Here is a 25,006-nt window from a genome sequence, read left to right as displayed (position 1 = left end):
AGTTCAGGAGCCTGGATCTCTGATGGTATGGGGTTGCATGAGTGCGTGTGGCATGGGCAGCTTACACATCTGGAAAGGCGCCATCAATGCTGAAAGGTATATTCAAGTTCTAGAACAACATATATATGCTTCCATCCAGATGTCGTCTCTTCCAGGGAAGACCTTGCATTTTCCAACATGACAATGCCATACCACATACTGCATCAATTACAACATCATGGCTGAGTAGAAGAAGGATCCGGGTACTGAAATGGCCAGCCTGCAGTCCAGCTCTTTAACCCATAGAAAACATTTGGCGCATCATAAAGAGTAAGATGTGACAAAGAAGACCTAAGACAGTTGAGCAACTAGAAGCCTGTATTAGACAAGAATGGGACAAAATTCCTATTTCTAAACTTGAGCAACTTTTCTCCTCACTCCCCAGACGTTTGCAGACTGTTATAAAAAGAAGAGGGGATGCCTCACATGGCCTTGTCCCAAATTTTTTGAGATGTGTTGATGCCATGAAATTTAAAATCAACTTATTTTTCCCTTAAAATTATACATTTTCTCAGTTTAAACACTTGATATGTCATCTATATTGTATTCTGAATAAAATATTGAAATTTGAAACTTCCACATCATTGCATTCTGTCTTTATTCACAATTTGTACAGTGTCCCAACTTTTTTGGAATCGGGTTTGTATATATACACCAGAACACACTAACAAGCTCCTATGCTGTGTCCCAATTCGCATACTGTACTATACTAAATAGTATTCTAAATTAGAATTAGTATGTCCCATATCGTAGTAAGTTGAATGAGTGTTCCAAAAGTACCTGGATGGTTTACTATTTACTGTAGAAATTCTAAGGGCAGATTTGATGCGATTCGATTAGAGCTACAAACACGAATAAAAAGTATTAAAAGACTACAAATATAGTGGATATGCGATTCCGATGAACGGGGAGAGAAAGGGTTTGAGTGATAAATAATCAGTATCTAACCTGATGAAAAAATATGTATTTAATGTTATCCACATTATATTTAATCTGCAACAACATTGTGAACTTTTATAAAAATACGTTTGGTCAACTTTTAAAAGCATCAGTATGCAAACACTTGAGGAGAGTTCTCAGGATGAAATACATGCGACTGGCAGATCAACCTGCCTCTTCAGTCCTCTCCAGTATGGTAGAAAATTACATGAAACGAAATGTGAAGGATGTGAATATGGGACAAGATGATTGAAAGGGCAGTTTAAATGGTGACAGGATGCAGGACTTGACATACCAATTGGTCTATGACATTAAATTACCACGAGAGCGATTCGAAAGCATAAGGAGACATCTTGCGATACTTCGATGTCATACACCTATTGATATACGCAGTGCCGCTTTATGTCAGACACACTTAAACACAAAGAATCTACACAAAGCATATGTGACACTAACAACCACTAACATCCTAGCGACGCACTTATTGCACAGCAACCACCTGTCAACAAACTCCTAGCAATCCCCACCACCACCCCAATCCCCAGCTCTTATATCCAGAATATCAGGAGATATTATTTCATAAAGTGGAAAATTCCAACACTGTGGCAGCAAGTTCTTCACCAGAAGCACCGCTCACATTTTCTTCATATGTTTGTTTATTAAACAAAAATAGTCTAGTTAGTTTCAACACATTTGCTCAGTGCAACGAGTAACTTCAAGCATCAGTACAGTGAAGCTATTTGTGAGGTTAGATCCATAAAATAAATTGTTTATACAAAGTGTCCTTTCACAGATCTTCACCTCAGCTACTCCTTTCAGTATCATCTCAGTGATGTGCGGCTGTGGTCTCTTATTGAAGATAAACCTGGAGTCAACATTTTCTTCTTGATTGAGGATTGCCATTCCATTAGGGTGTCTTTAAACCCAAATCTTATTGCAGACAGGTTTTCAGTTGTCTGTATATTGAAAACCTAAAGGATCTTAGAATTAAATGAATTTCCATTTGTAGGGATAAGATTTTCAATCCACCTCTTTTTCTTTCTTTCTTTGTTCCTGTTTTTATTTGTGCCTTTTGAAAAAAATGCTTTTCCAGCATTTGTTCTCTTGTCTGAATTAATTTACTCCCTGACGTGCAGTGGAATACAAAAGTAAATATGCAAACTCAAGTGTACATTTTCCTGTCTTCCCTATATTAAGCAATAGACACTAAGCACTATTATAAGATTCCTTTTGAATGTTAATACAGTCAGATTACAGAAAATGCTACCAGTAGATATTAGTAGAAAGTTTATAAATAGCTCAGTTACTGGACTAAAAGATACAGATGGTTATCCAGACTATGCCTTTTATCTGTGCCACCGATGCTGCTAGCTACTGCTGAGTGTTATGGAGAACAGGTCAGTGAAGAGCCTCAGGCCTGTTAGCATGGCACACTAATAAATGTGTCAAAATCAACAGCAAAAGCAGATCAACTAAATGCTTCTGAAATTGTGTGTCTGAAAAAAATGTGTCTGGCTTCCAGTGTCATTCACTGTCATTCACATCTATTTTTAGCTTTTCAAAACAGATTGATATGCTGGTTGAAACTGCAAACTGTTCTTTTTTTTATCATAGCATTTTAATGTATTGTCTTAATTATAAACACACTGGTTTGTTATCAGCATGTTTTCTATCAATTAGCACGTTTATATTTATTTTTTAATTTGATTGATGTAGGTCCCATTGATCTGAACTAGTGCAACTTTACTAGACAAAATTATCCACAAATAATGCTATTTTTCCCCACTGAAAAACTAGCAAACTTGGAATCTTCAGTGTTGTTATCGTTAACTAAAACCAAGACTCTTAAAAAATAGTTTTCATTACTTGAAATAAAGCTGAAATATTTGTTCCATCCAGTTTCTCTGTATTATGTATTTTCATGATAGCGGCACAGAGGGAGATGTACATAGTTGCTGATAATCATTAACCTTTAAACAAATAAAATGCATCAATCATTCAAAGTTCCTAGATTTCTTGATAATATAAACCTTTTTAGCCAGTGTTTACAGAGACAGGTGTGTAAAACACGAACATGATCCTCTCTGCTGATAACACCTGACTAGACATTTTGTTTCTTTATATACTTGTAAGTCATTTTTCTCAAGTAGAAATATCCCACATCTGAACTAAATGCAATGGAGCAATAATAAACTTCCCACATTTCCCATCAACACAAAATGATGAACTTAAAAACTTTTAATTGCTGTTTGATGTCTGGCAATTTGTCTCCAAGTACTCTTTTGAGACTCACTTAAAGTGAAGGTGGAGTACAAGCTGGATGCTAATAAAGAAAAATCATTATAGTGAGTATACAGTGACTCAGTTTAGAACAAGGGAATTAGCAAATGGTGAATATACAAAGATTAAATCTATTCATCGTCCCGTTGGAAAAGCTGTGGAGTGATAAATGTCCTTGTTGTGTGGGTGGAGTGTTTGCCTTAGTTGTGACTTGTAGGTGGCTAAAGTGCGAAATTATGGGTCGTGTTTCTAATGTTCACAGCTAGGATTAGCTGATGTCTCTTGTGGGGCTGCAAACACATTATAACACAAATCAACACTCACAGTAATATATGTCCCTGTAGAACAAACCCACCAGCTCCTAAGTACTCACACACAGCAAATAAGCGCTGAAGAAGCTAATTTATAGATGGATTTGTCTTTCTCTGTGTAATGAACAACATCAGCCTAATAAAGTTAATGACCAAATGAGTCCTCATAAATGTTCACAATGTTGTTGCAGATGAAATATAACACAGATAACATTAAATAAATATTTTTTAAATTAGATTAGATATTGAATATTTATCACTCAACCCCCTTTCTCTACCTGTCTGTCTCTCATATCCGCCATGTTTGTAGTTTTAGTAATGCTTTATATTTGTGTATGTAGTTCTAATCGAATCCTCATCCAGCGCTTAATGTATTGTGGGCAGTATTTGTGTGCACTGATCTGCACTACGAATTTGTACCAGACGTTGTAAACCAGCCCTAGTGATGCTCTAATAACAACCAACACTATAGAGATGCCCTAGCAACCACCCCTAACAACCAACCACACCCTGGCAATGCCCTAAAAATCACACAGAAGCCCTAGGAACTACTTACCAATGCAACCACCTATCAATGGTCTAGCATCCACTTGATGCTACACTAGCAAATCCCCCAACAGTGCCCTAAAAACAACAAACATCCTGGAAGCACCCTAGCAACCACCCCAAACACACTACCGACCCCTAGACCCCTAGATGTTCTAACAACTTCCACTACCTTAGAAACGGTAAGCAAAACTTCAAAACACATTGCCAAACCCATAGCAATGCCCTAGCAACCACCAAAAACCTTAGGTATCAGCTATCAATGGCCTTAAGACCCTCTAGAAAATGGTGAGTGTGATTTCAACAAGTACAACATGTTCCTGGATCAACATCCTTGTTGATCCTGGAACAACATTCCAATCAACCAATCAGAATTGAGATATAACTTTTCAGGAACATTTTAATGTTAAAATCAGGGTTAGGTGCTTCTACACCCTTGTTAATCAGCTATCACTTCCCACTGATTTTAGGAATAAATCATGGGTAGGGTTAGGATTAGGGATAAGGATTTTTGGACAATAATGTTGATCCAGGATCATCAGAAGATGTTGATCCAGGAACATGTCTTACTTGGCAAAATCATGGCGACCAAAAAACATTGACAATACCCTTATACCAGCAACATCCTATAAATGCCCTGGTAACTGCATAGCAACCACCTATCAATGGCCTAGCAACCACATGGACACACTAGAAACGCCCGTATCAACCACTCCAAACAGCCTATCAAACCTCTAGCAATGCAATAGGAACCACTGGTCAATGGCCTAGTGACTACCCAGAGCACATAAGTGAAACCTATAGATTTACATTTACATTTACATTTAGTCATTCCGAAAGAAAGGGCCTGATCCTCTTGATGTTGAATAAAGCAAATCTGCAGGACCAGACAGTTTTAGCAATGTGGTCTGAGAAAGTCAGCTGATCATCAATCATAACTCCAAGGTTTCTGGCGGTTTTTGAAGGGGAAAAAATGCATTGTAAAATGCATTGCATTATAGAATGCCCTAATAACTACAAACAAACTAAAACACCCTAGCAACCATTGAAAACACACTACCATACCCCTAGCAATGCCCTGACAACCACCAAGACCCTTTAAATGCCATAGCAACCACCCAGAACACAGTTATAAACCCCTAGTAATGCCCTAATAACCAACATCGACGAAATGCACTAACAACCAGCCAAAACATACTACCCTAAAAATCACCTTGCAACCACCACCACACTGCCAAACCCCTAGCAACTATCCAGAATACACTTGCAAACCCCTAGTGATGCCCTAACAATAACCAACACCGTAGAAATGCCCTAACATCCCCCCAAAAATACTACCATACCCCAGCAATGCCTTAACAACCACCAGCACACTATGAATGCCATAGCAATGACCCAGAACACAGTTGTAAAACCCTAGTGATGTCCTAATAATACCCAACATTGTAGACATTCATCGCACCCACACCCTAGCAATGCCCTAGAATTCACCCAGAAACCCTAACCACCCAGAACATCTTACCAAACCTCTAACAATGTCCTGCTAACCACAAACTCGCTATAAATACCCTAGCAAGCACTCGAAACTCAACACCTAGCAATTCCTGAAAACATCCAACACACTATACATCAACATACAAAATAGGCTTTCACATCTTCGCTAGGTAAACTCATAAGCTGTGAGTTTATGAATTGATGTGCGTATGTTCTATAAAGGGCAAGCACTGTGTGACTCATCCCCAAAGCAGACATTTTCACCCAGCTTCAGAACAGGAAGTGACCTGTGCCTGGTCACAGGAAACCAGCAGGAAGTTTCTGGGTCGCCTGACCCTTTTATGAAGGTGCTTTTAAAGTACTTTTTGACATTTTGGAAAATTGCGACTGGTTCGCTTTAGGGTTTGTGTATACACAACTTCGCAATACCCACATACTGTAAATGTAATTTGGTAATTGCAGTTTTGTCCTTTAAATCATTTATTGGTCTTTTTTTTTAGGTTATTTACAAAAACAGCTCACCAGTGCAAGAAAATATGTGCACATTTGCGTCTGTGGTGAACTTACAGCACTTGTGCATGTAGGAGGGACATGGGGAGCTCCCCTTTTCAGTTACTATGGAAACACAATCCCTGCCCACCAACTAAGTAACTGCAAGCTGTCATTGCATGTGCATATCTGCTTTGTTTGAGTGTACATGTGCGTATGTATGTGTGTTTTTACTATCCAAATATAATGCAAGGAGACTGGTGCGTGTAAAGCTGTCGGTTCTCATTTTTCTGCTGTCTCTCTTACTCCAGAGACAAGCACGCACACACAAACACGCGCAGCGGAAATCCTTTGGAAGCAGACATTCTGAGGTGTTCATCTGACTGACTGCTATTCTTAGAGTCTCTCTACTCACAAAGGCCGTGCCAGAGAGGAATACACACAGATGAAAAGGAAAAATGTGTTAGCCTATGTGTGCGTGAGCGTGTTAAAAATGCAGGGCTGCTGCCACTAGTAGGAAACTGCCTTTAAAGAGAGCATGTCTGCGTGCACGGGAGAAATTGAGAGGGAGCAGGTGAGAAGTAGATCAATAAAAAGCTAATCTGTGAAAACAGGATGGTGTAGAAGTAGGGGACCTTTCTCTTGCATCCGTTCTTCTTCTTTCCCCACTCCCTTGCTTATCTGTCCATTTTTAGCTCCTGCTGCTTTAAGACTGGCATGGTGATATGAGCATTAGCTGAGTCTTACTCTCTCGTAAAAGAGGGCGAAGTGTTGTAAAATTGCAGATAAAGGTCTCGCGAACGCGCAGCATCGTTTTCTAGTCAGGGAAAATAAGTATGACAAATGTGATGGAGAAAAATTAATATGGTCATGGAAACCATGGCCCCGAAACATCTGTTCTGCAACATGGGTAATTGTCGTCTAATATAAAATCATCTATCATATGGTCTATTTGTGGACTGTCTCTTGGAGGTAAATCCAACGGAGTTATGTAATTTAATTACAAAATAAATATAACTGTAATCATTTACAGTTAATGAGAAAAAAGTGTGTAATTAGATTACAGTTAAAAATGTAAAAAATTACAAAGGGTAACGTGAATTTTTTCACATACAAACCCGATTAAATGGATTTTATTTCCCAAATTGCATTGACTGCTTTATATATGAGACACCAAGCTTTAGGAGTGCAGGACAAAGAAAAGGGAGGTTTATACCATGTTAGATGTCTGTCAAAGATATGATTTAAAAAACAGTATCATAGCTATTAAACTATATCTTGTTATGATTTTAAATCTGTATTAACCTCACAATGATCTCAAAGTAAAAAGTGGTGCTAAAGTCTGATTTTGTGGTGGCTTTGCTTTAAAATGAATTTATTATAATCTTAATTTACGTGATTGAAGATTCTGAAAGTCTGACAGTAATCAGTGTTGAGTCCTTCTATAAGGTTAACCCTGTCTGCTTCAAATGTTTCAAAATGATTTACAGTTGAAAAAATTCATTAGAAATTTAGAAAAGTAATCAAATGTAATCAGTAACATTACTTTAATAAAGTAATTAAAATAGTTGCCCTACTTATTACATTTTGAACAGGGTAACTTGTATCTATTACATTTCCAAAGTAACCTTTCTAAAACTGGTTAATTGTTACAATGCAATCTGCATACAGTCCAGCCACACTGAGATCAGTGTTCACATTTACAGTTGCTTTTTGTTTTAGTCATTTTGCATTTTGTTAACAATATCATAACTTTTACGATTTTACTTTAGCTAAAATGGCAACAAAATTAGCATATTACTTGATAAACAATGCTAAATGAAACTGAATATTCAATCATTTAACATATTAATTATATCATGTATCAAAAAAATCAACTACTGAAGACTACTCTTTTGAAAACTTGATCTCCTGAAAAAACATTACACTACAAAAGCACAAATATAAAACTACAAATGTTTGCAGTTGTTAAGATTTTTTTATGTTTTTGAAAGAAGTAAAACCATGTTTCTGGACCCCCCTCGAGACAATGTTCCTGATTATTCCCGCATGTCAACAGACCTGGATTGATGAGTGAATAGATGGATAAAAAAAAGAAAGAGCCACATGTGCCTGACCTTTTGTCCCCGCTATTAAAGGCTATTTCTCCTATGCATGTCTGATGTTAATTTCATTGTACATTAGAGAGTACTTTGAAAATTAAAATGCAGTTTCACGCTGTTGGTTTACCTTAATTGCACTATTCAGATTTAGTTGGAAATGTTTTTCATCAGATGAATCTATGTAAGATGTGGATATAGGATCAATAAAACTTCAGTCATTCAAACGCCTCTAGCAAACAGCAAAGACACAAGTGTAAAACGTGCAATGTTGTAACCAACATAAATCAATCACAAGTACATATCGATATATAGATTATGAATTAACAAGTTTAAAAGTAGTCAGGTGAAAAAAAAGTGAGAGACAGTGAATGTGTTTTTGTAACAGTAAATGAAAGCAGTCTAAAATAGATAAATAAGATAAATAGACAAAATAATCTAAAATAAAATAGATTGCTTATAAGCCAAAAAGACACAGTATGGTTAGATTTAATTCATAATATTTACAGAGTTTTCATGAAGATAAGTGCTGGGACATCTCTACCAGCCATCAAGGGCATCTGCTACATGCTGTGCGATCAAAAAGCAGGCCATACCAGCAAGATGCTCCAAAAATACACATGAACTAAAAGCGTTTTTGAGGAAGTGACAAAAATAATTCTAACTGCCCTGTCGGTCTGCAAGTCAATGCCAATGAAGGAGGCCTAATATCATAAATTGTAAGTGTACTCCACTTGCAAGTCCCTCAAAAGCCTGATTTAATGTCAGCCTTTAATTATCCCATTTATGAGACTCATGGATCCCTCAGAGGTGCTAACGGTTATGTATTGTGATAGTTTTGACAGTTACCGTGCTGTTGAGTGCCAGCTCGGCTTATCTGAAATGTATTTACTGAGCATAAACAGCTTCTTCGCAATAAATCCGAGGAGCAGCCAGATGGATATAAAGTTACAGATCACACTCAACACAGCACAATGCAGTCATGTTTAATCAAGTGCTCATGAATAATACAAGCATGCTCCCTTTCCACAGAGTCTACACACAATTCAGTATTTTAACATGTCTAACCTCCTCTTTGGTGTCACGGTTTGATTGAATGATGTCTTTATTGATGCCTACTGATCCTGAGCTACTAAAACAAGATGATTCAGGGTTATTTGTCTGCTTCAGGGGACTCTGATGCTTCAGGACATGTTTAAGAGCACTGAATAGACAGCAGAACCACAGACTTTTTTTGCATGATTTTGTGATTTAACTTGTCTTTTGGAAATCAGACTAAGATTACAAAAGTAAGCATGTTCTTGAGATTTTGAAATCGCATATCTTTGTGAACCACTTGAACACTGTTTAAGCTGACCTTATGTGATGTTGGGTTATTAAGCATTACCAATTCATGTTTGTGCATGTAAACACTTATAAATACTATATATATAACATATAAATACTATATACTATAATAATAATAATAATTCCTTACATTTATATAGCGCTTTTCTAGGCACTCAAAGCACTTTACATAGTCAGGGGGTAGCTCCTCATCCACCACCATACTATATCTTATTCATTCTCTACATAGTCAGAATGAATGAGAGAAAAGATTTACAATATTATTTATTTATAAGTTATTTTTTTTATTTTTTTGGTGTGACCAGTTATTGTTTGTATGTGGTTATTGGTGTGACTAACTTAAAAGCAATAACGCATATGTTTATGTGTTTTGAAAGTTGTCAGGGGCCCCAACGGCGTCTGCAGACGGTTTCTATTCTAAGGTGCGAGCGGGACTCGAGCGCTCTTGACGGGCTATTTAACAGCATCCAAGTGAACAGAAGCTCATCATGAATGGAGGAGCGGGTACAGCTCTTCAACCTCATTGTCCCAATGTAAGAATCCAATTAGGCACCCGGCAGTAATCAATTTAGCCGCGGATTCGCAAGAGTAAAAGATGAACGCGATCTGTAATCCGCAGAACCCACTCCGCCGCAGGATCGGTAACGGCACTCCAAGCGAGGCTCGAGCTGGAATTAAAGTGCTTAATTAAAAGGCCACTGATCGGTGTGCTATTTATAGGCGTGCGGTGGGTAGACTCTCCTGGGTTATTTCTGTTTTAGCGAGACGAAAGAAAAAACATCTTTCGCTCGTTTCATAAACACGAGCGCAATACACGGAGGCTGCCCTACTGCTCTCCGTTTGTCTATTTAAGACGGGCCCTGTCAGAGCTGCGCTGCTGTCTTGTCTTATCTTTTTTGAGGACTGGGAGACGTGCCTGGTTTCTCAATCTCGCGCTGACATTGCGCATGCGTGATCCGGCCGCGGCGCTGAGATGCAGCTGTGGGATGCGGAGAGGGGAGTCCCGACTCTGCGTGGTCGATGTTAACCTCTTTCTGGGGCCGAACAAACGCCACGGGTGGTCTGTTCCCTGGAGACCGCCTTGAGGAGGGAGGAGAGAGAGCGAGGGAGAGAAAAGAGGAGGCGGGTGCTGTCTGCTCTCGTTACAACAGTCACCAACCTGTGGATGGTGGCGGCGCGTGCTGCGGATTAGATACAGTCTCGCGCTGGGGTCAGTGTGCGCGAGCCCGTCTCTTGCTGCCAGGACCGCGACAACAAGTGCAGGACATGCGATGCTTGTGAAGAGCAGCTCTGGCTGTATGAATGGCCCTGCTATGGACGAAGTTCCGTTTCCCAGAGTCCGCACGCGGCGGAGGAAAAGTCGCTGCCTGGCCGGTGCGTGCGAGCGCGAGTTTGACTGCAAGGATCTTGAGACTCTCTTCCAGAAGTACAACCTGAAGCTCGAGCAGACCGCCACGCTTAAAGCGCTGGCCATCCTCATCCTCGCCGCGTCCGCGTTGGCGCTCGTGGAATTGCTGTCCGCCGGCTCGCGCTTCACCGTGTCCAAGGGCTCGCACCCGGTCCACTGCGTCATCTTCACCTCGCTCTTCATCGTCACCAACGTCAAATATCTGCAGGTCACACAGCTGCAGCAGATCGCGCGGCTCGCGCTGCTCTTCAGCTTCACGTTCGCGTTGCTCTGTTGCCCGTTTCCTCTCGTGCTGGGTCACGGCACGCAGGGTGTGCAGGGGGCTGATGCACCGAGCACAACACCTGAGCAGGGTGTCTGGCAGCTGATGCTCGTTATTTTCGTTGCCTACTCTCTGCTACCGGTCAGGACAGTCTTGGCGGTTTTGTTTGGCATATTGGTGGCCGCGTCGCATTTCATCTTGACGGCGACATCTGTAACGGCACGTAATCCTCGCGTGTGGACACCAGTAAGTTATGTCATCGAACATTCCTTCACTGAAAAATTCGCATTTGTTGTATTTGGCGTGTCATATAGGGCGATGCACTAGCGGTTTGTGCGCTTAGTGGAGCATGAGGGCTGTGCACACAGGTTGCGTGTAGAGCGCCTAAAGGCCAGATTGACTTCAGCACCACTGAGGATGGACAGCTCCAAGAGAAGCAGACAGCCAGAAACCTCTCAGAACTTTTTAAAATAAAAAATTATAAACCACACAAATCAAACAGAAAGTCAGTTAGTGGAACAATTTGATAATGTTAAAAAATAAGCGTCATTGTGAGTTTTAAATTCCTCCCAACATTGATTAAAAAAATCTAATTGATTTAATGAAGAATATCAATACTGAAATTATTTAGATATTTCAACAGCTTGCACAGCTGTCGATTTTATGCCAAGATTAGCATAAAAAATCTATAAAATTATTTAATCAATGAATTTAATTAACTTTAGCAGTCAGAATTTTACTATGAGACGACTGCATACTGTATTATTTTCTGTCAACAACAAAGGACTCTAATTCCCTTCTTTTTTAAATATATAATTTATTCATATGCATGATAGGCCAGTTGGAGATTTCTGAAGATGTATACAAAAAATATATATTCAGAATAAATAGAGCTTTCGTTTCAATTTCATTCATAAGTTTTCCTCTGACTGGGACTATACTCCTTATCCCTTTAAATTATATATTTTTTTCAGCCAGCTAATAGTGACACAATTAAGCATAATCACATGTGCAAGAGTGCTCTTGTGCTAAATGTCAGCACAGCTTTGGCCATAAACACAGGGCTGCAGATCTAATGTTCAGTTCTATACAGCCAACTGAGTCAGACAAAAATTGGCCAGGAACAGCATGTATGAGTGTAGTTATTGAGATTTACCTTTACCACAAAATTATTAAAAATCCATTGTAAAACTTCTAAACATTTTAAATGTTCTTTTACCTTTAACATAGTACAACCCGAATTCCGGAAAAGTTGGGACGTTTTTTAAATTTTAATAAAATGAAAACTAAAAGACTTTCAAATCACATGAGCCAATATTTTATTCACAATAGAACATAGATAACATAGCAAATGTTTAAACTGAGAAAGTTTACAATTTTATGCACAAAATGAGCTCATTTCAATTTTGATTTCTGCTACAGGTCTCACAATAGTTGGGACGGGGCATGTTTACCATGGTGTAGCATCTCCTTTTCTTTTCAAAACAGTTTGAAGACGTCTGGGCATTGAGGCTATGAGTTGCTGGAGTTTTGCTGTTGGAATTTGGTCCCATTCTTGCCTTATATAGATTTCCAGCTGCTGAAGAGTTCGTGGTCGTCTTTGACGTATTTTTCGTTTAATGATGCGCCAAATGTTCTCTATAGGTGAAAGATCTGGACTGCAGGCAGGCCAGGTTAGCACCCGGACTCTTCTACGACGAAGCCATGCTGTTGTTATAGCTGCAGTATGTGGTTTTGCATTGTCCTGCTGAAATAAACAAGGCCTTCCCTGAAATAGACGTTGTTTGGAGGGAAGCATATGTTGCTCTAAAACCTTTATATACCTTTCAGCATTCACAGAGCCTTCCAAAACATGCAAGCTGCCCATACCGTATGCACTTATGCACCCCCATACCATCAGAGATGCTGGCTTTTGAACTGAACGCTGATAACATGCTGGAAGGTCTCCCTCCTCTTTAGCCCGGAGGACACGGCGTCCGTGATTTCCAACAAGAATGTCAAATTTGGACTCGTCTGACCATAAAACACTATTCCACTTTGAAATAGTCCATTTTAAATGAGCCTTGGCCCACAGGACACGACGGCGCTTCTGGACCATGTTCACATATGGCTTCCTTTTTGCATGATAGAGCTTTAGTTGGCATCTGCTGATGGCACGGCGGATTGTGTTTACCGACAGTGGTTTCTGAAAGTATTCCTGGGCCCATTTAGTAATGTCATTGACACAATCATGCCGATGAGTGATGCAGTGTCGTCTGAGAGCCCGAAGACCACGGGCATCCAATAAAGGTCTCCGGCCTTGTCCCTTACGCACAGAGATTTCTCCAGTTTCTCTGAGTCTTTTGATGATGTTATGCACTGTAGATGATGAGATTTGCAAAGCCTTTGCAATTTGACGTTGAGGAACATTGTTTTTAAAGTTTTCCACAATTTTTTTACGCAGTCTTTCACAGATTGGAGAGCCTCTGCCCATCTTTACTTCTGAGAGACTCTGCTTCTCTAAGACAAAGCTTTTATAGCTAATCATGTTACAGACCTGATATCAATTAACTTAATTAATCACTAGATTAATTAAATTTTAAATGAGCTAATTAAGTGGATAAAAGTGTAAAATTTCTCAATTTAAACATTTGCTACGTTATCTATGTTCTATTGTGAATAAAATATTGTCTCATGTGATTTGAAATTCCTTTAGTTTTCATTTTATTAAAATTTAAAAAACGTCCCAACTTTTCCGGAATTCGGGTTGTAAACCTCATGTGCTGTTAGGGTCTGACTTTCATACTTTTCATACAGACCTTTCAGACAGACCTGAAAAACCTCTTTTTTTTTAGTTTCCAACTAGGTCATTTTGATAGCTTAAAAAATACCTCAGAATTAAACATAAGGCTGATACTTAAAAAGACGGTTCACCCAAAAATGATCATTTTTCATCATTTATCCATATCAACACTGACTTTTTTTTTCTTCTGCAAAAGATACAATATATTTTGAAAAATGTCTGTACAATGGAAGCCAATGGTTACCAAAAATGTACAATAGACCAAAAATCAAATTTTTTCAAAATATCTTCTTTTGTGTTCCACAAAACAATTAAAGTGATCCAGGTTTAAAATGACATGAGAGTAAGTGATGAAATTATTGACACTGTAGAGATACTCTTCTGCCAGCTGTTTTGCTTTGTGTTTTAACTGAGGTCAAATTGATTCAAAACAGAAACAGCATTACTGAAATAGATTCCGTTCACAAAGGAATATAGCTCCACTAACAAAAGTGAGTTTTGATTAGGTTAGAGAAACATAATGAAGTGAAAATGATAGGCTACTTTCAATATCACTACTATTATTGTTATACTGTACATACATCAGTTAGGTCTCTGAGACATTAAGCAGAGGAAATCTAAATAGAAGTTAAAATGAAAGGTGTCAGACTGTAAACAGAGCAAGTCTCATGATATTAAAATGAAGAGTATTTGTATGCATTGACCTTTTGTTTAATCTGGCAGACAGACAAAATGACAAATTTCAGTTCAGCTCATAACCTCTCTGCCTCTGATTTACTGAACGCCGTGACAGTTTCACATGTCTCACTACATCTTTACTGGATGCTAAATGATGTTTGTGACAAACACTCACACAGGAATTGCAGCTTCTTTCATCAAAAACCAAGCCTTGGAGAACAGGGACTGGATTTGGTGACCTACTAAGCCTTGATTTCATCGAAAAGACATATAGAGTGCCTAAAATCCAATCAAAATGCTCCAAAGACCTTAATCAAAAAGGATTGACATAAACTCATTAAAAACACCTGATCTAAAAATATCAGCGTGCCACTTCACATTAAAACAGCAGCACTGCATAGCACAAAGTATATACAGTATTTTATTATTGCTTTGTCAAGAACGTCAAGAACACTTCACATCTAGACACAAGTGTCATCGTTCACATGCTGAGTTAATGAGGTTTTTTTTCACAACCTGTCACTCAAAATGTTAGAGTGTTACCTTTGTGCACATCCTGGATTAAAATACAGGATGGTCAGCTGTGTATAAGATAATCACATGACTTTAATGCGTTGATCAATTATTACCAATAAATAGCCAATAACCAAGCTGGCCACTGTGGATGATTGTTTCCACCACTGGATTAAAAATGAATATATAAATAAAAAAGGTAATTGTGACTTTTTATCTCACAATTCTGAATTTTTGTTTTGTTTTGGGTTAGTTGTTGCGCATTTCTGAGTTTTGCAATTCTAAGCATAATTGCAAGATATAAATACAGAAATGTGAGGCATAGTCTCAGAACTGTGAGATATAAACAAACAATTCTGAGATTAAAAGTCTGAATTGTGAGATGTAATTTGCAATTTTGGCAAAAAAAAAAAAAAAAAAAATTCTGAGAATTCTGAGGAAAAAAAACATATGAGAAGAAAAGTCAAAATTGCAAGTTTTATATCTCTCAGTTCCCTTTTCTCAGAATTGCAAGGAAAAAGTCTGAATTATAAGACAAACTCAGCATATAAGTGCAGGATTGCGAGATACAAAAAAAAGAAAGAAAAATCTGAATTGTGAGGTAAACTCAGAATTGCAAGAAACAAGTCAGAATTATGAAGTTAAAAGTCGCCATTACCTTTTTCTTTTTTATTCCATGGGGGTAAAAAATTGTGAGATGTAAATTCAGAATTCTGAAGAAAATAAGTGAAAGAATTTCTTTTTTCCTTAAAATTGCAAAAAAAAGTCTCAGCTGTGAGATATAAACTCAAAATTGTGAGAAAGAAGTTTGAATTGTGAGATAAAAAAAAAATCATAATTACAGGCTTTCCTAGACCATTGATCATTAGACTTGTTACTTAATTTATAAGCCTCATAACCTTAGTTAAGATTTGTAATAATGCCATTGCTGTGTCCTATTCAGCAAATGGCCTTCACTTTCATTTACAAAGGGCCTGTTAAAAGGATGCATAGACCAGTTGAATGGATTCTGGGTAATCTAATTTTCTGTTGCTCTATGAATGAACAATAGAAAGCCCTTAATAGGCACCCGTTTGAAGTCTCAAAAGCCAGGCAATTGCTTATTCTTTCAGTCACAGGAGCAAATCCATTGAGATTCTCAGGGTATCTAGTGTAGAGGTGTTTGTGTCCATCTCCGTGCTCGAGTTTGTCATCTCAGGATGGATTAAAAAAAAAACAACCCGCTGCCCCCGTTCTCAGCATCTGTTTCCATCTCTCCTTCAAGCTAGTTTCGCTCTTTGCCCCTGTTTTTCACTCGTTCACACACACACACACACACACACACACACACACACACACACACACACACACACACACACACACACTTACCAGTATGCCACTCCTAATCACTGAAAGTTCGTATTCAGTTGGTGAATGTTGTTTAAATGTCAGAATCCTTCACTATGGACTGAAAAAAACAGAGATGGTCACACAAACCCTGTTATTTTTCTCTCTCTCTGTGTTTGTAGCTGGTAGCAAATGCAGTGTTGCTGGTCGGCGTGAATCTGTCGGGTGTGTTTGTTCGAGTCCTTACTGAGCGTGCCCAGAGGAAGGCCTTCCTACAGGCCAGAAACTGCATCCAACAGCGCCTGCAACTGGAGGACGAGAATGAGAAACAGGTCAGACACGCACGACACGCGCATTGGCAAACATGCAAATGAACAGCTGCATGTTTTAGATGAAATGATCAGCTGTTTCATTTTCTCCCACAAGTTAAAGTTGCAGTTTTGACAGGTAATTTACCTTGCAAGATTGCTTTCATTCCCCCCTGACTTGCTTAAAGGTCAAACATTCTCTGTAAACACACGCTACCACACACACACAAATGCATGAACACTAAGGCACACAAAACAGTTGTGAGATCTGGTCTAAGGTCAGGTGCTTGACTTAGTTGGTATTCAGGCTGTATGCAACTATAATGCCATTACAACCCTCCAAAACCACCTCAGAACAGGCTCTTCATGCTATGAGTAAGAGTAATGGCTTAGCATTTTCATTTGGCTTACTAGCTGCATATGTAAAAGTTTAAGTCAACTTGAATTCAAAATGGAACTTTTTAGTTTCTTAATGTGTGCTTTATTGTGTATAATTTAACAGTATATGTTTTTTTGCAAAAAACAACAACAACACTCCACTCAAAGTTGAATTGGATTTTGATTTGGAATGACAGGAACTAGAATTTAATGAATTGTAGTTAAACAGGTATGGCCTTCTGGGAAATCACGTGTTATTTTGTCTGTACTATAAGACCTAATAAGACCTATAATTATCTATAAAATAGATAATTTATTTATTTTAAATTGTAATAATATTTTACAATATTACTGTTTTAACTGTGTTTTTATTCAAATAAATAGAGCTTTGCTGAGATAATGAGACAATAAAAATTGTCATGAGTTTTAGGACAGCATAACAAACAGGTAATCTGAAGTGCAAATATTTTATATGAAACTTCCATGGATCTTTCTAGATACTCAGCAGCACCTCTACTGTATAAACCCAATCCTGAATGGAACAGGACTTTCTATACTTAGAGCAAACCCTTTGCTATATCTGTTGGAATATTTGCGGGATGGACATTTCTGGAAAAAAATGCACACGCAGCAGAAAGTGATGCACTTATTCAAAGATTTTTTTTGCAGCGGCAACCTACCGGAACAAGCCAGATCCTGCCATCCCACTTTATTTCTTTAGCTTTAGCTGTCATTGTGGATTATATCAACGATAATAAATATGAATCAAATAGCATCATAAGCATAACTTATCTCTCTTGTCGAACTCCGGGCAGATTGCAGTGGATAATTATTAAATGATTTATAAATAAAGTGGAGAGGGGCATAAAATGGAAAGATGCAAAATACACTCATACAAATTAAAGCGGAGAGGACACTTTCCCCTTATTCCTTAGCGACTGAAAATTGGTTATAATTGTTTGCACATGACTCATCTACCTCCTGCCCAACAAACTCCCTGAATAGAAGGTAACACCACCCACTCTATACATCACACCAAGCTTTACCACACAACTCTCTCTGACACACAAACTCTAATGCATGCTTGTGCACTCGCACTTTATTTTATTTTATTTTGTTCATTAAATGGAAAAGGGGAGGGCGGAGAGTCTCGAATATGTTTTGTTTCAACCTCTAAAACTTTTTTTATGCTTTGAATTATAGTATTATTATGTATAAATGTAATAATACTACAATTACTGATAATAATCCCATATTTATTTTTTTTATTAAGAAATATATATAAATGTACACTCCAGTATAAATACTTTTAATACTTAATTAAATAGTGTAATACTTTAATTTAGCAAGGATGCTTTTAACTAATCAAAAGTGACAGTAAAGCCATTTATAATGTTACAAAAAGATTTCTGTTTCAAATAAATGCTGTTCTTTTGAACTTTATATTAATAAAAAAAAATCCTAAATATATCACAAAGAATCCTAAAAGTGATAATGACAACAAATGTTTCCTGAGCAACAAATCAACATTTTATAATGATTGCTGAAGTTTCATGAGGGCTGGAATAATGGCTGCTGTAAAATCATTGTGCCAAAATCTAAATTCATTATCATGACATTAATATTCATTGGTTTTAAGTTTCTCAGTTAATATAAAGAGACTTTAGACAATTATAGTTGTGCTGCTACAAACTCTGAACCCAACTCTCAGCTCAACTTTTGAGTGAAGGGGAGTGAGAAAGCAACCCATTGGGTTTCTAACACGGGTGGCATTGCTCACTGAGGATTGCGTATCGAGAAGGAATTTATCACCTGCTTTTAGTAATGCATGGTTTGTCAATAAACTGCATTTCCATGGAAACTTACCTTTGCCATGCCAACCAACTCCAACGCTCAGAACTGTGATCTCTCACAGAGATTGGATACTTTACAGCTATCAGCAACTTCATTAGATAAAACGTATACACTTAAAAGAAGAAGCCAGTTTTAAACTAACAGTAACCATAATACAGTGGCCTTCACAATCATTTTAATTTTTTTTTTTTTTTTTTTTTATGGAGCTGTTCAGTCGTGACATCAATTTGAATGCCACAGCAAAGGCCATGGCTTCCCTTGGAAATTTCCATGTCCAAGGTGGTGCCTCATTAAGTTGGCACCCATTTACATAAATTTGTTACTTCAGACTTATGTGCCCTCTAGAAGCTTGCGTTCTGCAAGTGAACGTCGCTTGATTGTGACATCCCAAAGAAGCACAAAGTCACTTTTACGGACTTTTAAATTAAATGTTCCCTCCTGGTGGAATGACCTCCCCAATTCAATCCGAGCAGCTGAGTCCTTAGCCATCTTCAAGAATCGGCTTAAAACACATCTCTTCCATCTTTATTTGACCCTCTAACTTTAACGCTCACTATTCTAATTCTATTCTTAAAAAAAAAAATCTAACTACCTTTCTAATCTTTTTGTATTCTATTTTCTTTTCATTTATTATGCAATTGTATATGTGTGTGTATGTGTAAAGACCTCTAACACTAGCTTGCTCTATTCTTTTTTTATTCTGTTTTCTTTTTATTTATTATATTATTTAAAATCCCATGCTACGTGTACTGTGTTACCTAACTGAGACTTGTCATAGCACTTATATATCATTGCTCTTCTTGTTGTTTTTGATTGGTTCCACTGTCCTCATCTGTAAGTCGCTTTGGATAAAAGTGTCTGCTAAATGAATAAATGTAAATGTAAATGGTTGAGCAAATTTCTGAAAGGGGCTGAATGTAACTTTTTGACTTTACTAAAGCATAAAAATACACTGTAAAACCCGACAAGTTAACTTAACTCAAACCGTTTGAGTAAACAGATTGCCTTGATTTAAACCATGTAAGTTTTAAAACTTTGCATTCAAGTAATTAAGTGATTAACTGAGTGCTGATTGAGCATTAGTGATGAACAGCTGCTGTTAACAAACAGAATCACTGAAGAAAAGAGAAACACAAGAACTACTACAACTGACTTCAGACACAGTCTTAGATGAAATCAACTGAAATAAAATACATGAAATCTCTCAAGATCTGATTAAACAATCCCACAAACAGCATCACAAGCTCCACTTATTAATAACGAGACTGACTTTATTTCTGTTAGACGTCTACAGAAGATCTTATTGAGAATGAACTAAGGTTTAGATGTTGATTTATTGTTCATTTGAAGTAACCATGCTAGAGATCAGTGTTTGCTTTAGTTGGGCTCTTGACCTTTGACTTCAGTCTTTGTGTTTTCTCTGGCTGTTATAACCGTGTGTTTCTAAAACACATTTGTTGTAACTCAAAAGCCCAGAAGAAATGCCATCAGGTGTTAACCTGTACCTAGGTGTAGGTTGTTATACTTTATATTGGCGATGGTAATCATTAATTATTGAACTGTACGGAGCCTATCTCTGATGAAATAGGCATTGTGTAATTTGATTGATTATAGTAAAAGTGATTCTAAGAGCCAGTGGTTCTGTGATAATCAGTTAATCTGAATGACTTTTCAAATAGTGTGGTCTTCTACGGCGTCAAACAGTCACACAAACACATCAACAATCAGAATATGAACCTCTACAATGGTGACCATAAAAATGCTGCAGAGTATGCTGGGAGCCATGGATGAGTTTTGTACTACAGTAGTACCCAGCATGCATTGCAGCATGTTTTTTTATGGTCACCATTGTTGAGGTTCATCTTCTGATTATTGATGTCTTTGTGTGACTGTTTGACACCGTAGAAGACCACACTATTTGAAAAATCATTCAGATTAACTGATTATCACAGAACCACTGGCTCTTAAAATAACTTTTACTATAATGAATCAAATTACACAATACCTCTTTCATCAGAGATTAGACTCTGTACAGTTCAATAATTGATGATTATCATCACCAATATAAAGTACAACATCCTACGCCTAGGTACAGGTTAACACCTGATGGCATTTCTTCTGGGCTTTTGAGTTACAACAAATGTGTTTTAGAAACACATGGTTATAACAGCCAGAAAAACACAAAGACAGAAGTCAAGGGTCAAGGGCCCAACTAAAGCAAACACTGATCTCTAACATGGTTACTTCAAATGAAACAATAAATCAACATCTAAACCTTAGTTCATTCTCAATAAGATCTTCTGTAGACGTCTGACAGAAATAAAGTCAGTCTGGTTATTAATAAGTGGAGCTTGTGATGCTGTTTGTGGGGTTGTTTAATCAGATCTTGAGAGATTTCATGTATTTTATTTCAGTTGATTTAATCTAAGGCTGTGTCTGAAGTCAGTTGTAGTAGTTCTTGTGTTTCTCTTTTCTTCAGTGATTCTGTTTGTTAACAGCAGCTGTTCATCACTAATGCTCAATCAGCCCTTAGTTAATCACTTAATTACTTAATTGCAATGTACATCTTCTTTCAGTGAACTCAACTGAATTAAGTTCAGAGTACTCATAACTGTTAGTTTTTTCAACTTAAATGGTTTAAGGCAACCGGTTTCCTCAAACGGTTTGAGTTAACATAACTTGTCAGGTTTGAGTGAGGCTGTGTCTGAAGTCAGCTGTAGTTCCTTTCTCTCTTTTCTTCAGTAATTCTGTTTGTTAACAGCAGGTGTTCATCACTAAACTCAATTATCACTCAATTAATCACTTAACTACTTAATTGCAATGTATATCTTCTTTCAGTGAACTCAACTGAATTAAGTTCAGAGTACTCATAACTGTTAGTTTTTTCATCTTAAACGGTTTAAGGCAACTGGTTTCCTCAAATGGTTTGAGTTAACATAACTTAAGGATATCTGTTTACTCAAACGGTTTGAGTTAAGTTAACTTGTCGGGTTTTACAGTGTACCATAATGTTAGATATTTAGGAAACATCCTAAAGTTCACTTACTTTTTCAAGTTAACCTTTTTTTTATTTTTATTTTTTATTTTTAATAAAAAATTAAATAAATAAATAATGCTATAGCCAGTTATTCTGCTTTGAAATGTGAGTTCTGGGTCAAAATATTTGTTTTTGTTTTTGTATTTGTGTGATTCCGCCCACTGCCATTTAACCCAATAGTATTTTGACACCCTGGGATGCCAGTTGGTGGAAAACACAGAAGACATGGAAGCCAACAAATAAACAGGGTCAGATATCACAGATACTACCTGACCTAAAAAGGCTCAACACCCATTTAAAAAGCTCTTTGACCAGAGGAATATTAAAACACAGGAAAATCAACTCATTAACTTACAGCATAAGTCTTGTTGCCTAACATTGTCAGTTGGGCTCATTCCTTGTTGCATCTGGGAACCTGTGTGAGAGTTGAGTCTGAGGAGGGGGCAAGAGAAACAACACTCTCCGTTATTTTGAATTTGGACTGTAGTACTTATTTCAACCACTAGTTGTCAATATTACATACTGCACCTTTGATCTAAAATATAAGAGTTGATTGGTTGGCCACTGCCAAATTCCCACAATTCCATTTGTGTCATTTCATAGTTTTAATGACTTTATATTGTTTTAAAATATGTGAATAGAAATGGTAAAGAACAAGTAAATTAATTCAGCAGAGTACTAGAATAATTTATTCTTTAATTCAATTTATCTCTTTCCCCACCATTGACGGAATTTTCAGGCTTTCTGTGTTTTCACTGTTATACGGTAGAGGGTACTATTATACATCTTCTGAAACAGTACTAAATCTTAGGATCAAAACAAAGACAAAGAAAAAGCAGAAACAAGCGATCGCATATGCAAGCAGATATAACGCAATCAAACATGAAGCAGCATATAAATCAAAACTGACTAACATTACTGAATGAAATGTCAACCCAGGAAAATGTATAGGACTGTGTAAGCTTTAGGGGTGTTGATGGAAACAATCTACTCCATCTATGATTTGATCAAAAATGCAGCTTTCTTAGCTTTTTGTTCAAAATGTTGCTTTTTAAATAAATAATAATAATAATAAATAAATAAATAAATAAATAACGCATTAAAATGTTGATTAAAAAGAGAATGCATGCAGCTAGATAAATATGTGTTTTTGGTTTAAAAGCAGAGACCATATTCTTTCTTTTATCAATTATACAACAAAATATTTTAGGGGCCATGAAATTTTCCAAAATTGTTGGCAGTGGCTAGCAAGTTAAAAAAAAAAAAACTACTGGAGAAAGAGTTCAATTAAACTGAAGACATTCAGAAACTTGCTCTGTATCCTAAAATGTTATGGATTCATTACAGGAACGCCTTCTAATGAGCCTGCTGCCCAGAAATGTTGCCATGGAGATGAAGGAGGACTTCCTGAAGCCACCAGAAAGAATCTTCCATAAGATATACATCCAACGACATGACAATGTCAGGTACAGAAAGAATGAGACAGAGTGTGTTTCAACGATCAAGCCATTCATGTCACAAACCCACACATGTTAAATGAATGAGAGGCGATAGACAGACTAGACAGAAAGTGTAAGTTTCATTGTACTTAAAGTGTGATTGTGAATACTGAATCAGTGAGTCAATAAGAGTCAACAACTCTCCACTCACGCACAGTCATCTAAGTTCCTGAGTCTGGCTGCCAACAAATGCTAGCACAGCGTGTACAGCACCCACAGCGCTAGTGCTATCAACTCAAGAGCTGCTCAATTAACCCACACTGCCCACACACACACACAGCGATAGATGGAACAAAGCAGTGCTGGGGGGCAAATTCACACAATAGCACATACACATATATACACACACATATGCCATCTCGAAGACATGTTCCAGCCAAGAGATTGGTGAGTGAAAGATGATGCATACAAGTAACTTTTCCATAACTATCTGACTGTCTAAAATATGAGGTTAATCCAGGCCCAGCTCCAGATGAAACATGAAGAGTGAAAGTGAAATGACATTCAGCTAAGTATGGTGACCCATACTCAGAATTCGTGCTCTGCATTTAACCCATCCGAAGTGCACACACACAGAGCAGTGAACACACACACACACTGTGAACACAAACCCAGAGCAGTGGGCAGCCATTTATGCTGCGGCGCCCGGGGAGCAGTTGGGGGTTCGATGCCATGCTCAAGGGCACCTAAGTCGTGGTATTAAGGGTGGAGAGAGCACTGTTCATGCGCTACCCCCACCTACAATTCCTGCCAGCCCAAGACTCAAACTCACAACCTTTCGATTGCGAGTCCGACTCTCTAACCATTAGGCCACGACTTCCCCAAGAGTGGGCTGTATCTATGAGCGCTATAAAAGCTATATGTTTGTACTCTCATTTATCTGCTGTGTTTGCTTAGTTTTGTGATATAGGTTTTATTGAGTCCATAACCTGAGTCAGAAAAGCCATGTAACTAATGACGCTTGGCCTTTGGTTTATTATTATAGTTTTAAATTTAGATTTTAGTTTTTTTTTTGAGTTGGTCCTTTCACTTGGTTAGTGGTTGTTAGTTTTTGTTTTAGTTGTGTCATAGTGTAATTATTCATCGACATGGCTGGGATCCATTTGCAGTTTTATTGGAGACTTAATCAAACAAGCAGAGGTCAAGACACAGATCAGGCAGTATCGTAGGGCAGACAGAGTGGAGAACATTAACAGAACTGAGATTTGGGCAGGCAGATATCATTCAGAAACAGAGATAGGCTTAGGTCGGTGCAGGCAATCCAATATCAATAGTCCAGTAACAGAGCACAATTCAAAGGTGCAGGCAGCAATCCAACAAGAGAGAGAGAGAGACAGGCAAGGTAATAACAAAAAGGCAGTCCAAAGATAACAGGAATAACATTTAGAAATGTTCACCAAGTCAAAACAAGACTTCG

The 25,006-nt window shown here is 37.7% G+C and overlaps 1 protein-coding gene across 1 annotated transcript in view; it reads left to right on the top strand.

Annotated features, from left to right (window-relative positions):
• Window positions 1-10,126: 10,126 nt before the first annotated feature.
• Window positions 10,127-25,006, top strand: part of adcy1a (adenylate cyclase 1a) — a 57,717-nt gene continuing 42,837 nt past the window's right edge. Inside the window, exons 1-3 of the mRNA XM_059498925.1 lie at window positions 10,127-11,460; window positions 16,696-16,845; window positions 23,438-23,556. Coding sequence (XP_059354908.1) covers window positions 10,816-11,460; window positions 16,696-16,845; window positions 23,438-23,556 — 914 coding nt within the window. The 5' untranslated portion in view covers window positions 10,127-10,815. The remainder of the gene's footprint in view (window positions 11,461-16,695; window positions 16,846-23,437; window positions 23,557-25,006) is intronic.

The sequence above is a fragment of the Carassius carassius genome, chromosome 18, assembly GCF_963082965.1.
Source record: "Carassius carassius chromosome 18, fCarCar2.1, whole genome shotgun sequence".
NCBI classification, from domain to species: Eukaryota; Metazoa; Chordata; class Actinopteri; order Cypriniformes; family Cyprinidae; genus Carassius; species Carassius carassius.
The sequence above is the reverse complement of the archived record's forward strand: the minus strand, read 5'-3'. Positions and strand labels throughout refer to the sequence as shown.